The 17,241-nt window shown below is 45.4% G+C and overlaps 1 protein-coding gene across 1 annotated transcript in view; it reads left to right on the top strand.

Annotated features, from left to right (window-relative positions):
• LOC135224663 (neutral alpha-glucosidase AB-like) overlaps positions 1–17,241 on the top strand; it is a 154,195-nt gene that overhangs the window by 110,335 nt on the left and 26,619 nt on the right. The window contains 1 exon segment of the mRNA XM_064263883.1: positions 13,934–14,020. Coding sequence (XP_064119953.1) covers positions 13,934–14,020 — 87 coding nt within the window.

The raw sequence follows: 17,241 nt of genomic DNA, 5'->3' as shown, positions 1-17,241 counted from the left end.
CTCTTGTTTGAGGGGCTTGACGGTCCTACTCTGCAAGATGCTATGACTTCCGAGATCCAGAGGAATTTTGTCGAGGTTATGGGCGCTGTTCGTCAGCGCAACGACCTTGGGGAAGGATTGCCGCTCCCACCAGCAGAGCCCACGTCTCTGCTCGAGTCGTTTTGGGGCCCGAGAGGGAAACCAAACCGACGGTGGGCTTGCCGCGATCAGAGCTTGCCGATTCTGTCTTGAACCAGAGTCTCTCGTCACCGGATAAGAAGGCTCTCTCAGATCTGGCCGGTCGAACAAGCTACTTCACCTCCTCTACTGCGACAGCGGCGTTTCTACGTGTCTTTCGGACACCGTATTTAATATCCCTCCGGTCCTCCTGAGAGGTTTTCGACCTCGATGAGGACTGGAATGAGTCGGAGGACGGTATCTGCTCTCTCCTGTCAGGTGTCAATCAGCCCCCACCCAGACGACGTTCACAGTGGCGGCAGACCCTTACCTACAGGGCGAGTTTCGTAACCTCCGTTGGAAAACGTTTTCTCCTGACGATACGTTTTTCCCAGACTCTGAGAGGCCGGCGATGGCTGCTCCTACTCTTCTCCAACTGCTAGTTCCACTGGGAAGGCGAGCGAGTACCTCCAATTCCTCCCCATTCCCTCTCTCCTTACGGCTACGAGGAAAGGGGAGGGATCCTACAGAGATTTCTCTGTAGGATCCCACGTTGGGGACTGCGCTACCGGGGGCCTTCGGGTCCTACCTGACGTAAGCCCCGGTCGTTGAGGAGTGGATCCTGCCCCCCTTCCCCATTCTCGATTTCTACGGGAATCGAGAGGACCACCAGCTGGTATTGTTTGACGAATTCGGTGGGGGTTTCGCAGAGTGCTTAGAATTCTACAGAATTTCTAGCGCATTCAGAGTGTTCGAGTTTTTTTACGATCTCAAACTTACTTAGGCGAGACCACGGTCCAAAGTGAGAGAGACGAGAATCCCCGATAATTGTTATACGATAATCGGGAAGCCTCGCCTATGCTCGATTCCTGGAATTTCTAGCATTGGGAAGAAGACTGCTGCTGCAAAGGAAGACTATCTCACAGTAGGCGACCAACCTGGAATAGAGAAGAACGGACGGGAACATCCAGTTTGGCTTGACTATCGTCTTAGTTATTCTGTTCACCATTGAAGCTTTCCTTCGAGGAAGACTTCTTCACTCTCTTTGATAGAGATCGAAGGTGGTCGATCTCCAATCCTTATTTTGTTTTCTTGAAGGAAAGAATTTAGGATGGAGATCGTTGTTCAGAATCCTACAAATATACTATGTATATTAACCTCGTGACATGATTCTGCTAAGCAGTTGAATTGTCCGAGGGGTAGGCGCATATCCTAGTTACTCTACGGATTGCGACTTAGGCGAGGAGTATTCTAATATAACTGCAACTCAGTGTTGCCTGCAACCTCCCAGGAGTTTCCAGTTTCAATTTTATATACTTATGGTTTGTTCATGAAACTTACCTGTCAGATATATATATAGCTGTATTCTCCGACGTCCGACAGAATTTCAAAACTCCCGCACACGCAGTGGGCGGGGGGGCCAGGTGGTTAGTACCCATTCCCTTCCCGCCGCTGGGAGGCGGATATCAGGAATCATTCCCATTTTCTCTATTCAGATTTTTCTCTGTCGCCGGTCGGTAAACACAAATGTTTTACAGACCTCCGCCTAGGATTTTGAAACTTCTTGTGCTAACTTGATATTCTGATTGACTTTTGGTTTTGATTTGGCTTGTTGGCTTGGCATACGTGATAGTGGATTTGATTTGGATTTGGCTTTGACTTTTCTTTGATTACGATGTCTGGATCTAGCTCTGCTAGCTTCAGGGTGTGTAAGGTGCATGAATGTAAGGTGAGGTTGCCGAAAGCTTCGGTAGACCCTCATTCAGTGTGCTTGAAATGTCGTGGTCATGTATGTATGTTGAATGATAGATGCATCGAGTGTGAGCAATTGACTGAAATTGAATGGAAGGCATATGATTCTTACGTGAAAAAGCTCGAGCGTGATAGAATCAGGAGGTCTTCCTCTAGGAGTGCTTCTGTGAGTAGAAGTCAAGGTAGAATTGTATCTCCATTAAATCCTCCTGTAGATGTAATTCAACCGGATCCTGTTGTATTGCCTCCGAACAATCAGGAAGTGTCTGCAGAAGGAAGCGTATTATTTACGATCATGGAGTCGATTCGCGCCTTGGAATCTAAAGTGATTGCTCTACAGTCAAATGTGAATTGTGATAAAAGTGTTAGTGCATCTAGTGTAGTGGAAGGGGTGTCAGATCGGTCCCATAATGCCTCTAGGCCTAGGCCCCTGCCGGACTCCCAGGCCTTAGGGAGAGGGCAAGCCGAAAGCCGAAGGAGGGTTACGGGATCTAATGACCGGTCTGACGTCCCTTCGGCAGAAACTGAGGACGATCTCAAGCTGCCGGTGTTCGTGCACGGGCACGAATACTTAAAGAGGTGCGTCTCTTCTTCCGGAGCTTCTCTTCTTCCGAAGACTTCCTCTCCTCGCCGAGGGGAGACGCGGCGGAGACCTCTCAGGGGGAAGAGCAGGGGGCGCAAGTTGTCGCACAAGGCGTCGCACTTGTCGCCCTCTTAAGAGAGGTTTCAGAGAAGAGGACGCTTCACGTCCTTCTGATCATTACGTAGATTCGTCCACCTGAAGATTTGAAGCTTTTCCGCCACAGAAAAGGAACAAGACTTCATCAGGGGAGGACTCTTTCGACGTCCAAGTCGCTCTAAGCTTGTTCCTGAGTTGAAGGAAAGGGCATCCCCTCGCCCATCTTCCTCGCACAGGATGAGTCCTCTTCTCCTGATCGAGAACTTTCCCCTTCAAGGAAAATGCTTTGGGAATGCAGAGACAGTTAGCCTCCTTTTTTGTTTTTTGAGAGAAAGGAGGCAGAAACTAGTCATAGAAGGAAGGATAGGTGGCTGCCTGTTAAGAGAACTAGGCAGTCCCGGCTCCTACTCCGCGTTTTTTCGGCCTTTGAGTCTCCTCCTAGTAGCCGACGCATTAGAGAACGTGATTACGTTCCTCATGAAGGGCGTCTAGGAGAGACGAATTTGACAGAGACGTGAGTTGTCGCACAAGCGGCCAGCGTCTTTGTCAAAGGCCGAGAACGCTCAAGGATCAATATCGGAACGTCAAGCTTTGCATGTTAATGATCACGCTCGGCTCTTAAGCAACGAAGCGCTTACTCAGGACGCTCAGAAGACGCTTTTCAAGATCGCGTTTTCGATCGCAACGCAAGACGCTCCAACTGACGCTGTTCAGGACGCACGGCGTCCTACACATCATGACGCTCACAAGACGCTCAAGACTGGACGCTGTTCAGGACGCACGGCGTCCTACACATCATGACGCCTCAGCAAGAACGCTCTCGCAGGACGCACGGCGTCCTTCACCTCAGGACGCATCTGCAGGAACGCTTATCAGACGCTGCGCAGTATCGGTATATCGGGACGTTTCCAGGACGATCACAGTTGAGTCCGAAACGTCAGGATGTTTCTCAGGTTAAAGTGTCGAAGTCATCGCGATCTTTGAAAGGCGCTGATGACCGAGAGAAGGATTCGTCTAGTGATCGCTGCCCTACTGATGATGACGAACCAAATGCGTCAGCGTCTTCAAGACTATAAGACGTTTGACGGATTTACTTAAGAATTATTCCCAGATAATTTTCAAGCGCCAATTCCTTGCTCTCACCTTCACAATTTGCCTCATCGAAAGGCAGGAAGCCCTGGCTTCGTTAAGATGGCCACTTCGCTCTCTGCGAAGAGAGCGTTTAAGAAAGAGTCCAGATTGGATTGATTCAAGGAAGTTAAAAGGGAAGACTTCGTTTGCACTTCCTCCATCTAGACTGAAAGGGAGAGCTGGGATTATGGTACGAAACAAGGAGAAGAACAGGATTGAAAGCACCGTCTTCTTCTCAAGGAGATTTCGCCAATTTGGTGGACGCCTCCAAGGAGGTCTTATTTGTCTTCGGCTAGGTTTCCTGGACAATGACGGAGACGGATCATCACCTCAAGGGTTATATAAGACGCTAGAGGTGTTTAACTTTTTTAGATTGGTGCCTCGGGGCTCTGGATGTACAATCGAGGATCAGACTCGATTTCACTGGAGAGCTTTCGAGTGTATTAGCTTGTATGGATAGAGCAGTAAGGGATTGGCTCTGATGAGTTAGCATCTCCCCAAAATTTTGCTACAGGTCTGCTAAAATAGAGAGCTCTCTATTGTAGCTTACGGCGAAAGCAGTTTCTTTCTCCCGCTCAGAAGCGGAGTTATTATTCGCCCCCTTCTCTACGCACCTGTTTTCCGCAGTCCATGATTAAGGATCTGTCGGTAAACTTGCAAGAAGAAAAAGCAAACAAGGGACCTCTTGCTCAATCTTCAAGACGACCTACTCCTCAGGCTTCTACTTCACAGCTCCAGCACCCAAGAAGAAATTTAAGCCCTTTCGTGGGAGCACCTTCCTCTAGAGGTTCCTCGAGAGGAAGGTGGTCCTTCAGAGGTAAGAGCATCTTCTACCAAGAAGGGAAAAAAATTGACGTTTCTACCCTTCAGGCACCTGTAGGTGCGAGACTCACCTTATTTGCTCAGGCATGGAGGACGATAGGGGCGGACACCTGGACCCTAGATGTGATCGCGAGAGGATACAAGATCCCTTTCCTCTCTGCGCCTCCTTTGAGCACGAAGCCGATAGACCTGTCGCCCGCATACCAGTCAGAGAAGCAACAGATCTTACTCGACCTTCTAGACCAAATGTTGGAAAAGAAGGCCGTAGAGGAAGTTCTGATGCTGGATTCCCCAGGCTTCTACAACAGGTTATTCCTGGTTCCGAAGCAGTCTGGGGATGGAGACCTGTCCTAGACGTCAGCAGACTGAACATTTTTGTAAAGAAAGAAAAATTCAGGATGGAAAACTTCTCAGTCTGTGCTAGGGGCCTTGAGACCGGGATTGGATGGTGTCATTGGACCTTCAAGACGCTTATTTCCACGTCCCGATCCATCCCCAATCAAGGAAGTTCCTGAGGTTCGTCTTAACAAAAGGGCAGGTCTTCCAGTTCAGGGCTCTGTGCTTCGGTTCTTGGAGTACGGCGCCGATGGTGGTTTTTACTTTCCTCATGCGGAATGTGGCGAAATGGCTTCACCTATCGAAATAAGAGTCCTCTCTCTACCTGGACGACTGGCTATCAAGTCGCCTTCGAAGTCAAGGTGCCTGGAGGACCGTTCAGACGACATTACAGCTGACGAAGGCCCTGGGCCTTATAGTAAATTACGAGAAGTCCCATCTGATCCCCACGCAGTCCCATCGTGTATCTGGGGATTCAGAATGGATTCAGCAGCTTTTCAGCTTTTCCATCAAAGGAAACGTCAGCATAGATGCTTAGAGAAAAGTGTTAGCCTTCTTAGGGAAAGAAACATGCTCGGCGAAGGAATGGATAGTCTGCTGGAACCATTTCTTCGCTGGAGAAGTTTTGTTTCCCTGGGGAGGTTTGCCACCTCAGGCCACTCCAGTTTTTATGCAGAAAACTGGAAAGACAAAGAATCTAGACTCGACTTTGATTATCTCAAAAACGGTCAAGGATCATCTGAAGTGGTGGCAAGATCCGACCAAACTCTCGGAAGGATGTCCCTCAAGCTTTTTGAGCCCCGACCTAGTGTTGTTCTCAGACGCCTCCATGGTGGCTGGGGAGCAACACTAGAAAGGAGGAAGTGTCAGGCCTCTGGAGACAACAAGGTCCTGGCACATAAACTTAAAAGAATTGGAGGCTATTCGGTTGGCTCTTCAGTTCTTCGAAGAACGATGTGGCGCCGTTGTCCAGATCAACTCGGACAACACTACGGCCCTCGCTTACATAAAAAAGCAGGGGGACACACTCTCGATCACTGTTCGTGATAGCGAGAGACATCCCTTCTATGGGCGAAAGCTCGAAAACATAGTGATCCTGTTACAAGTTCATTTTCAGGAATTCAAAATGTGCGAGCGGATCTTTTAAGCCCGTCGACATCAGATGCTTCCACAGAATGGACCCTACATCTAGAAGTGTTGTCAGAGCTATGGAAGTTGTGGGGACGGGCCGCTAGTCGACCTCTTCGCAACTCGAAAAACGAAGAGGCTTCGATTTATTGCTCCATGTTTCTCGACCCGGAGCATAGCGGTAGATGCCCATCCTATGGGACTGGACGGGGAAATGGATGGTACGCCTTTCCCCCTTCAAACGCTTAGGAGAGGTAACAAAGGAATTTTGCGGCGTCGCCAGGAGCGAATGACTGATCGCCCCCTTTTGGCCCTCAAGCGATTGTTCACGGAGGTCTGTCTCTTCTGGTAGACTTTTTTCCCGAGAACCCTGCCAGAGAGAGTCGATCTTCTCAAACAGCCCCACTTCGAGAGGATACCACGGAAACCTCTCCGCTCTGAGTCTGACTGCGTTCAGACTATCAAGAAGTTGGCCAGAGCGAGAGGTTTTTCAAGATCAGTGGCAAGAGGCTATTGCCAATGCGAGAAGAGCTTCCTCTCGAGCAGTTTATCAGTCGAAGTGGACTGTCTTCAGAGATGGTGTAGGAAGAAAGGTATTTCCTCCTCCACACCTCTGTAACCAAATCGCTGAGTTTCTCCTGCATTTGAGAAATGTGGACAAACTAGCAGTGCCCACAATCAAAAGGATACAAGATATGCTGTCAGCTGTCTTCCGCCACAGAGGATTAGATCTGACAAATGATAAAGATCTTCACGATCTTTTGAGATCGTTTGAAGACAACCCAAAGTACTACAACCAAAGTTTTCCATCTTGGAACCTTGATGTAGTTCTAAGATTCTTGATGTCGGCTCCCTTTGAACCTATGCATGCTGCCTCATTGAGAGACACTACTAGAAAGGCGATTTTTCTAACTGCTCTTGCCACGGCAAAGAGAGTTTAGTGAATTCAGGCAATTAGTAAAGAGTGGGTTTCAGAGGACACAGTGCGTGTGCTCCTTGGATCCTAATTTCTTAGCGAAGAATGAGAACCCATCTAACCCCTGGCCAAAAACCTTTGAAAATCAAGGGTTAACAGAGTTCATCGGACAAGAGCCAGAGAGAGTCCTGTGCCCTGTCAGGGGCTCTCAAATTTTACATGCAAAAGACCAAGATTGTCGGGGCCCTTCTGAGAACTTATGGTGTTCTGTTAAGAGACCCGACTTTCCTATGTCGAAGAATGCACTGCATCCTTTTTCCACGAAGCACCATCAGGGAGGCCCATGCACTGCGCGATGGTGATATGAAGCGGGGGGGTTTTGAAAATAAAAGCCCATGAAGTAAGAAGCTTGTTGCGACTTCAATGGCATTTCGAAGAACATGGCGCTTAATGATATCATTAGCGCTACCTTTTGGCGAAGCAAACTCTGTGTTTGCTTCACATTACCTGCGGGATGTGAAGACGGCATATGAGAACTGCGAGTCGCTTGGACCATACATATCCGCAGAAATGGTGTTGGGGGCAGGGAGCAGCACAAATACTACCCTATAGAAAGGTAGGTGTGCTTTTTAATTTTAGTGTTGGTTTATGGTTGAAAGGTTGGTTGCTTGAGGCGCCTTCTTTCTTTAGCCTAGAAGTTTATGGACTAACTTCGATAGTTAGGTCAGGTGGTGGTTTTTAGCTTCGTTGCCCTCACAGTATGGTCAATATGGTCTAGTCACATTGTGGTCACGCCCCCCCCCCGTTGACAGATCATCTAGAGCGCACCAACTACACAGGTCACTACCTTGTTGGCAACTCTAGTAAAGCAAAGCAGACTTCGGTGACAGTAATCAAGAAGTCAGCTATGCTAACAGGTAAGGAATCAAGATGTCAATCATCTGCACTTGAGGTGTTTCCTAAATCCTTCTATTCTGTCCCTTCCCACCTCCAATGGTGGGATTCAGCTATTATATATCTGAGCAGGTAAGTTTCATGAACAAAATGTTATTGTTATGATACATAAAGTTTGTTCATACTTACCTGGCAGATATATATAATTAAAGTACCCACCCACCTCCCCTCAGGGAAAGTGGTAATGAAAAATCTGAATAGAAAATGGGAATGATTCCTGATATCCGCCTCCCAGCGGCGGGAATGGGTACTAACCACCTGGCCGCCCACTGCGTGTGCCGGGAGTTTTGAAATTCTGTCGGACGTCGGAGAATACAGCTATATATATATCTGCCAGGTAAGTATGAACAAACTTTATTGTATCATAACAATAACATTTTTGTCACGACAACACCATTTCAGCTTTTGTATTTACCGAAATTCGTTTCGCCTAAATATAATTGCTCGAGCATATCTTTTTATGCTCGGTGGTTCTAGCCGAACGCATTCCTCCGTGAGAAGGATTACTTGGCAACTCAGGATGACGAGTCAGCGACAGCTACTGCGTATTGAATTGCATGAGGCATTTCAGTACCAGCTGCCGCCGCGAGATGCACGGTTGGTTATGTCTTTCTCCCCGTGCTTTGATTGAATACCAACCGTATCTCTGCCCAACAATCACGGACTTAAGTCTCTGATTAACGGGATTCTCGCATAACATGAATGACCATCTACTGCTGTGACGCTCGAATTCATCGCCTTCAGTATTGCGAGAATTTACAACAGAGATATCTCTTCGACTTTCATCTTCTGTTTACCGCAGGGTAACAGAATTCTGTAATAGTCTCTTGCTGCATCGCACTGCGATAATGCGAATGATTTTTGCAGAATCTGAGTTTGTCCTCAAAATATCTCGTATTCGTAGGTGTGCAATTATTCATTGTTCACCCCGCACCCGGATTAGCGATGTATTGGAAAGACATCGCCTACGCCCACACTTGCCAGCTCTACATTCCCAAACGTTTCAGTCCCATGAGAAGCAGTTCTTCAGGCGGCTCTCCCCTGTGTTTCATTACTGAAGAAACGCCCCGTCTTTCATTGCAACTACGACTTCTCACCAGGACAGCAATGAAATAGCGGTTAGCGTTTTCAGTCATTTGTAAGCACAGGTTATGAATCTTGAGAATCCTCCTCTCCGATTCGTCTGTGAAGGCGTAGGTTTGCATTCAATGTCTACTTCGTCTTCAACGGCACACAGTGTTGTTTCTCCTTAGCTGAGATTCAACAACTATGAGAATGTCTTTGCCTTCAGGTGGGACCTCGGTCTCTAGAAGGCAATTGACTTTCGCCTGTTTGGCACATGCCTTAAGAGAATAATCATCTCACCGTCCGGCATAGGTGACAAACAAATACACTATTTGTTTGGTCTCTTGGCATAACCCTTTAAAGGGCGAAAGTCACGTGACTTACTCGGATGCTTTGACAACTTGCCTCCTACCAAACGCAGTCAGTCGGCAGCTGTCAGAGCGCCCGAGTCAGTTACGAACTACGCTGTTGACTTAGTTCGGTTGTTACAGAGCAATCATTACTTCGTTTTAATAGCTTGTCACAGTACCCATACCATCGACACCCACCATGGAGTGTCGGTGTCCTATCCACTACCGAGAACTTCGCTGCATGGGGATAGGAGGATGCGAGACTCTTCGTGGCAGACGGACAAGACCAGTCTGGTACTGGACATCACCGAAGTCGAGAAGAGGGATAGGTCATGCGACTATTCCCTTCTTTTCCTCTGAGGAAACTGCATGACTTCTCCTGCGAAGTCAAGCATCCAGGGGATGGGGATCCGTGACGCTCGATTTCGTACCGAACTTCGTAGCGAAGACTCAGAACCCTTCGGTCCCTGACGATCGGTTCGAGTCGTTCACAATCCCCTCTCTATGGACTTCACCGCCTTCGATGCGAAGGAGATGCTGCTTTGTCCGCAAGAACTTCTCCGTGGCGCAGGTACTGAAGGCAGGGGTCTGGTCCAACCAGACCACATGCCTCCTTCACCTTCGGGATATTGCCCACAGGTCCTTGGATCTTTTTCCTTGGGACCCGTGGTGGCTGCTCAACACGTGTAGCGAACCCAGACCCTCGCAGGCTGAACAGCATCGAGTCCTGGTGTGACCGTAAGAATGGATGAGTGAATGAGAGTGTGACTGGCTCCTCTTCCCATCTTTTTCTTCCCCTCTATCTGTGGTAAGGAGGGACGGTCCATCAACCCTGCTGGATAAGGACGAGATGCAGGTGAGCTACTCAACAGAGCCCCATCCTATCCCTTTCACTAGGGATAGGAGCGTATATCCACCACTTCCTCCAACAGGGGGAGGAAGTGGATGCCAGCTTGAGACAACCCATAGTTTATGTTGCCTCTTGCAAAACAGGAAACAAGTTCTTGCTTGCTGGTACGAAGAAAGATACGCTTGCCTCTCTCTTAGTACCGGCCCAGAGGTATGACCATTGATCCTGCGGTGCACACCCCGATCAATCGGACAGAGGCTAGGATCCCTCCCTCGCTCTACGACCAGGGAGGCATTCCAGGGATGGACGAATACCAGTCCTGTTCATCAAAAAGACTCAGATTCCTCCCACCAAGAAGTGAGTCTTCCTATTGTTAAAGGACCGATGGTTTTGGTATTACGTATCGGAACAAATGGACAATTTGTCGAAAATTGCATTTTTCCTAACTATACAAACCTGAGGTCCTTTACATATAGTCCCTCCTCATGCCACCCCTCACTCTGCGTATTTTGCATGGGCCAAAAGCAAAAGTGATTTGTTTACCTCCCAGTCGCGCGCCTGTCAGACAAGCAGTTAACTACCGTTCTCCCCTTGTTTGAAGCTTACGACCATTCCAGCTGCCGCTAGCTACTTCCTATTGTTAAGGACCTCAGGTTTGTATAAGTTAGGAAAAATGCAATTTTCGACAAATTGTCATTTTAAGATTTAAACAGAGGGTAGTGAAAAGGGTGTCCACGGCAGTGGAAATCTCACCAAAACGCTTTCGAAATTTTTACTTACGCTTCTTTTTTTTAGAAGATTGACGCCATCTTGATGTTTACGGAGTCGCTGGTGTCAACAAACTTCCCATTTCCTGTGATAAATCCACGCACCACTTGTACCCACAGACGCTGGGGTACTTTAATCACATCAATCGGAACACGGTCCCTTACCAGGACGTTTTTAAGCAAACAACTGTTTTGGTAGAAGACGACGACGAAGCGTGCACTTAGATAATTTTTTAAATAAATAGTAAATCATCAATATTTTACATATTTATGATGATTAATTTGAAAATATTCGTTATTGAAAAAGTAACTCAATTCTGACTCAAATTTAAGTAATTATTTTTTGGAATTATAACGTTCTTTTAAGTCCTGTATTATGACATCACGACATCTTGACTTTCGTACTTATTGTAAATAATTGCTATACTCAACTTTCTTGCAGAACAGTTTACCAGTTATTCATGCAGGTTGTTATCAGCTATTCATGTAATTGTTATAATCGTAATGCGCATATATATCTTTATTATTTACTTTTTGGATATATGAAGATGTTTTACTGCGGATTACTGCCGTAGTGTGACGCGATCACTTTCAGTCCCTGGGCCTCTGTCTGTTTTCGCACCATAAGAAATTAATGGCGCCGAATTTGCAATGACCAGAAAGTTGTTAAAAGAGAAAAGTTGGCATTGAGGGGCATATGTTTTGATTGAGAAAAATACAAATTTATACAATAGCTAGCTTCTAAAAAATACTTGATTACAAAAAAGGGACAATAGACATGAATTAAATAAACAGTTTGAAATAACAAATTAAAGTTGAACTAAATAATGAGTAAAGTAAACAATTCAGGGAATAAAACTTTGCAGTGTCATCGTCTGCTGCTCATAACTGTGTTTGTGGAGTGCGCGCTTAGGAACCAGAACAACAACGTGTTCAAGTGCAATGTTGGAGTGAATTAAGACCAAAAGTGTGTATAATAACAGTCAAATAAGCACTGTGGAGTTTCAGTTTGTTTGATGGCAAGTAAGGATAAAACCACCGATTACAAGGTAAAAAATGAATTCAAGTTAAAACCATGACCACCCCGGGAAATAACAAGTTTCATACTTTCACTAATATAGGCATCAAAATGTTGTTTTATTGTGCTGATTACAACTGCAATCTTGAGTAAGATCAATAAACGTTACATATATACACTAACATTGTTCAAATGAGTGCTGGGAAAGATGGTGTCCATCCGTGACCAGACCCGTCCAGCCACATGATAGCCGCCATATTGGATTTCAAAACTGCCTTGAAAACATAGTTTACGAAGGGCATCACATGCTTATTTTAGTTCGTATGGGGTTTTCATATATCACATTATGTTGACGAAACTTCAATCTTTTGAATCGTATGCTTAGAGTTGTAATTGTATTCTTGTTTCACACCATAAATGTTCGAGTGAATAAGACCCGTCCAGCGTGATGTTGGTGGATCGTCCGTGATTGTTTACCCTATATATACATATTACAGCAATTTTATCATTACTGCATTACTATGACAACTAGAATTCATGGAAACAGTTTGTAAATGCATCGGCGTATGTGTGAAGCTCCACTAGATTGGCAACGATGAGTCATTTTTTGTTGCATAATCTGCTTGTAAAAGTACATCAAAAGTATTTGCAATTTTTGGGGGTTAATTTGGTTGAAAAAATGGGATAATAGACATGAATTAAATAGACAATTTGAAGTAATAAAGTAAAATTAAACTAAATAATGAGTAAAGTAAACAATTAAGGGAATAAAGCTTTGCACCTCATAAACAGTGTAGCCGTCTGCTGCTCGTAACTGTGTTTGTGGAGTGAGTGCTTAGTAACCAGGAACAGCAACGTGGTTCAAGTGCAATTTGGAATGAATTAAGACCAAAATGTATAAAATTATTTTAATCAAAATAAGCACTGTGGAGTTTCAGTTGTGATGGCAGTAAGGATAGAACCACCGATTACAAAGTAAAAATGAATTCAGTTCAAACCATGACCCCGGGAATAAAGTTTCATACTTTCACTAATATAGGCAACAAAATGTTTTATTGTGCTGATTACAACTGCAATCTTAATTAAGATCAATAAAATTTACGAATAGCTCACATGCTTATTTTAGTTCGTATGGGGCTTTCGTATATCACATTATGTTGATGAAACTTCAATCTTTTGAATGGTATTCTTGTTTCACCAATTAAATATCGAGTGAATAAGGCCGGGCCACGTGATGACGATGGATCGTCTGCGGTTGTTTACCCTAGTATGTATATCAGTGTAAACAAGAAACATTGTTTAAACATCTTCTAAGTAATTAAGACATTTGTTTGAAATATTACAAATATAAAGATAAATTTGTTTCACTACCTCCTTTTTGACAACAGTTAATTTACTTAATACTGGAAAGCATTGTGGTTCTCATTGGTTGCATCTAAGCTTTGATTGTAAAACGTATCATTCTATAACAGCGTAATGAGATTCAGTCTGTTTGTGCTTTATTACCAAATGCAAAAATTTCCTGTAGAAGGGCTACAGATGTACTGCAGTTAGAATGATGGGATTCTTCCAAATGAAGAATGTAAAAATGTTAGCTTGAGAGAAGATGATGGAAAAAAGCATCGTCAAACACAATTTCCAGAATACAACCAGGCTCTATTGAACTCCTGGACAGACCAGAGTGTAATGAAGGCAAAACAGTAGAGATCCTGTCCTACAAGTTTGTAGGACAGGAGATGAACCCTCCTGTCCTGCGTCCTTTATATCATGACTGCCAACAAGCACTATTCTTTATAATTGGTTGGTCTGTATTATTGAGCCCTGGAAGGACCATGAGAGTATAACAGTTGAAGACTCAGCACCTACAAAAAATTGTTTTTTCAGATGCCAGAACCTGTTTTATTATAGTATATTCCAGATATGTAGTTGATGCTTTATGCTCTGGTTTATTGAAGCATTTAAGCACAACAGAGTTTGCTATTTTAATGTTTTGTCTTATTTTTTTTCAGACTGGCAGTCTTCACTGCCTTAATAATCTCTGCGTTTGCAGTGGATCGTAATAACTTTAAATCATGCCAGCAGAGTAGTTTTTGTCGGTAAGTGCATGTTTCTTTAAAATTTACATAGATTTGAAATCTAATTCAAAATTTCCATAATATTTTAGTGGTGTTTTTTATATTTTCTATTCGTTTGAAAGCTTGTTGCTTGTTGTAAGTATACCACACAGTACGTATTTAAAATCTCATCATTCTTACCAGCATCTCATTATGTATTACGTTTATGGGTTTTTTTTCCCCTCAGATTCCTTAATTTTTTGTTGTCCATAGAAGGTTTATTGATAGAAAGTAAAAGTGTACGTACTGTCATAGGAATGTTCATGAATGGCAAATATCATTTTATTGTCAGAAGGCTGTGTAATTTTAAATACTACTCTCAAAAGGAGTATAAAACATATATTTTATGCATGACACTTACCTGGCAGGTATATATATTGCTTATCCTCTTGACGCACTGGCAGAATTTCAAAACTCGCGGCAACCGCTAGTACACTGGTAGTTCAGGTGATGGCCACCCGTTCCCATGCGCTGGTACTTGGAACTATTCCCGTTTTTCCTCAGATTTCTCTGCCAGCCGAACCGCAACATCGTTGTTGGTTCTCTGATAAGAATTTTCTGCTCGTTGACTGACTTTTTGGATATTGGTATCGTATTTCACGAAGTTAGCGTGGCAATCGCATTTGGTTTGGATTTTGATTTAGTATGTCTGATTCAGGAAGTATGTTTTAGAGTTTGTGTGAGAAGGGTGTAAGGTGAGACTGCCGAATCATCGGTAGATTCTACATACTATTTGTAAGAAGTGTCGGGAGTTTGTATACGTACGGGACCATAGGTTGCAATGAATGTCAGTGTCTGAATGAGAAAGATGGAAGGCTCTTATGAGTATGTTGGAGAGATTAAAAAAGATCGGGTTAGAGATCTGTCTCTAGGAGTGAGAGATCGGGGTCTTCGAGTAAGCCTATGAATGAATCTTTGCATGTGTCTTCTCCAGCTCATTCACATGTAGACGTAGCACCTTCCCCTCAGGTTTCTCCTGCGCCCATTGCTGTATCTGAGGATACTACTGATCCACAAATTGTGAAAGTGTTCGCTGCCCTTGCGTCCATGGGAGATCAAATTAAACGATTAACAGACAAAGTGGAAATGTTTAGTGACAGTGTTGTGGAGGGGGCGCCTGATCGTCCCTCTCGTCGCCTAGACCGAGACTCTGTCAGCTCCCAGACCCAAGGGAGAAGCATGTCGACAGTCGAAGGGAGGCGAGAGGGGGTTTACTCGCGATCAGTCGTCCCTTCAGGCAGTCCTGTTGCTTCCCAGGCTGCAGCAGTACGCCATGGAAAAGGCGATACTGGGAAGTTGCCGTTATTCATCGGATAGTTCGGCGTCAGGAAGGAGTAGGCGTTTCGCGGAAGTATCACGCCTCTCAAGAGTCATACTTTCGTCCTCATCACAGGATGAAAGGGAGGGCTGTGATCAAGAAGGTGGAGTAGGCCCTGAGATTTTTTGCATCGGATGAAGAAGTATCCTATCAAAAGAAGAGGATTTCTCGTCAGTTGGAAGTAACTAGCGTGGGCGGTGAGAGTTTCTTTTCCGCTTAGAGGAACTCCACGGCGTAGACCGCAGGTTCGCTCACCTCTCCGTGTTAGCCCGGTGCGTCCTCGATCTCCTCATCATCAGGAGTCTCGTAAGGAAGCGGAGACGAAGGAAGTACTGCGGGACATGCAGGAGAGATTAGCAGTGATTGTCCAATCATGGGAGAAAGCCCGAACAACCTTCGGTTAGAACGTAAGGACTCGTCTCTCCCGGTTAAGTCCTCCAAGAGGACGCAGGACGTGCAGCGCAAGCCAGGACGCAGTGCATCCCTTAAGAAGGACGAAGCAGTGCAGGACGCAGGAAGCAAGAGGAAGAGTGATGGACGCATGGTGGACGCATACGTTCAGGAGGACGCAGGACGCAGGCGGCAGCAGGTGGAAACTTTTTCTCGACAAGGAAGAGAGGAGTTTTTAGCAAGGAGACAGCTCCGCATTCGCTCTCTAAGCAGCTCTGCATAAGGATCCGGCTTTGGAGAGTCATCAGGATCTTGGTTTTCAAGATATTTCTTCACAGGAGGAAGATTGTGGAGAGTGCGGAAGAGGACAAGAATGTGGAAGCTCCTTCCTCGACTACAAGAGACTAACAGAGTGCCTCCTTTCTTTGTTTGAAGGAGATTTTCAACCTTCAGGCCCGCCATCGCCTTGTCTCATTTTCGAAGAAGAAGACAACCAAGAAATCGTCTTTTTTGAAAATGACTTTGTCTATTCGGCCAAGAAAGCCCTTCAAACGTGTAAATGAGTGGTTGAAGGAGAGAGAGAGCGGGGAAGACTTCTTTTGCGTTTCCTCCGGCCAAGTTGGCTTCTAAGTCTGGTGTTTGGTACGCTACGGGGAAAGTCTTGGCCCTGGGAGTTCCTGCCTCCTCCCAGGGAGACTTTTCCAACATAGTGGACAGCTCCCGTAGACATGCTTTACATTCAGCCAAAGTGTGGTGGACTTCGTCAGAGTTCGACCATTTACTCAAAGTCTGGCAAAGCAAAGGAGCGGATCCTTGGTCTGTAAAGGTAGCGAAGGAAGGATACAAGATCCCCTTTTCTCAAGAAACCACCTTCTCGCTACAGCTCCGAGAGCCCTATGGGGCTCATTACATCGATTTAGAGAAGAGAGAGGCTCTTTGGCATCAAGTTGTCAGCATGTTAGAAAAGGGGGCCATAGAACCGGTTCTGGATCACGAATCCCCAGGTTTTTACAACCGTCTGTTCTAGTACCGAAGTCATCAGGAGGTTGGAGGCCAGTACTGGACTTAAGTCAGCTAACTTGTTTCGTAGAAAAAGACCAAGTTTACGATGGAGACGAACATCAGTACGGCAGCGGTACGACCAGGGGACTGGATGGTAACGCTGGACCTTCAGGATGCGTACTTCCATATTCCGATTCATCCAAGTCCAGGAAATATTTGAGATTCGTGATCCAGGACAGGATTTATCAATTCAAGCCCTTTGCTTCGGTTTGTGCACGCTCCTCAAATTTTTATTTTTCAAGAATGATGTCGAATGTGGTGAAGTGGCTTCATTTTGTTAGGAGTCAGAGTCTCTCTCTACCTCGACGATTGGCTCATAAGAGCACAATCAAAACAGCAATGTCTGGAGGACACGAACATCACATTGGATTTAACTCAACAGCTGGGTCTGATGGTAAACCTGAAAAAGTCACGGTTGATCCCCTCTCAGGAC

Source organism: Macrobrachium nipponense, chromosome 12 (genome assembly GCF_015104395.2).
Source record: "Macrobrachium nipponense isolate FS-2020 chromosome 12, ASM1510439v2, whole genome shotgun sequence".
Classification (NCBI taxonomy): Eukaryota; Metazoa; Arthropoda; class Malacostraca; order Decapoda; family Palaemonidae; genus Macrobrachium; species Macrobrachium nipponense.
This window is presented reverse-complemented; position numbering and strand designations above follow the sequence as displayed.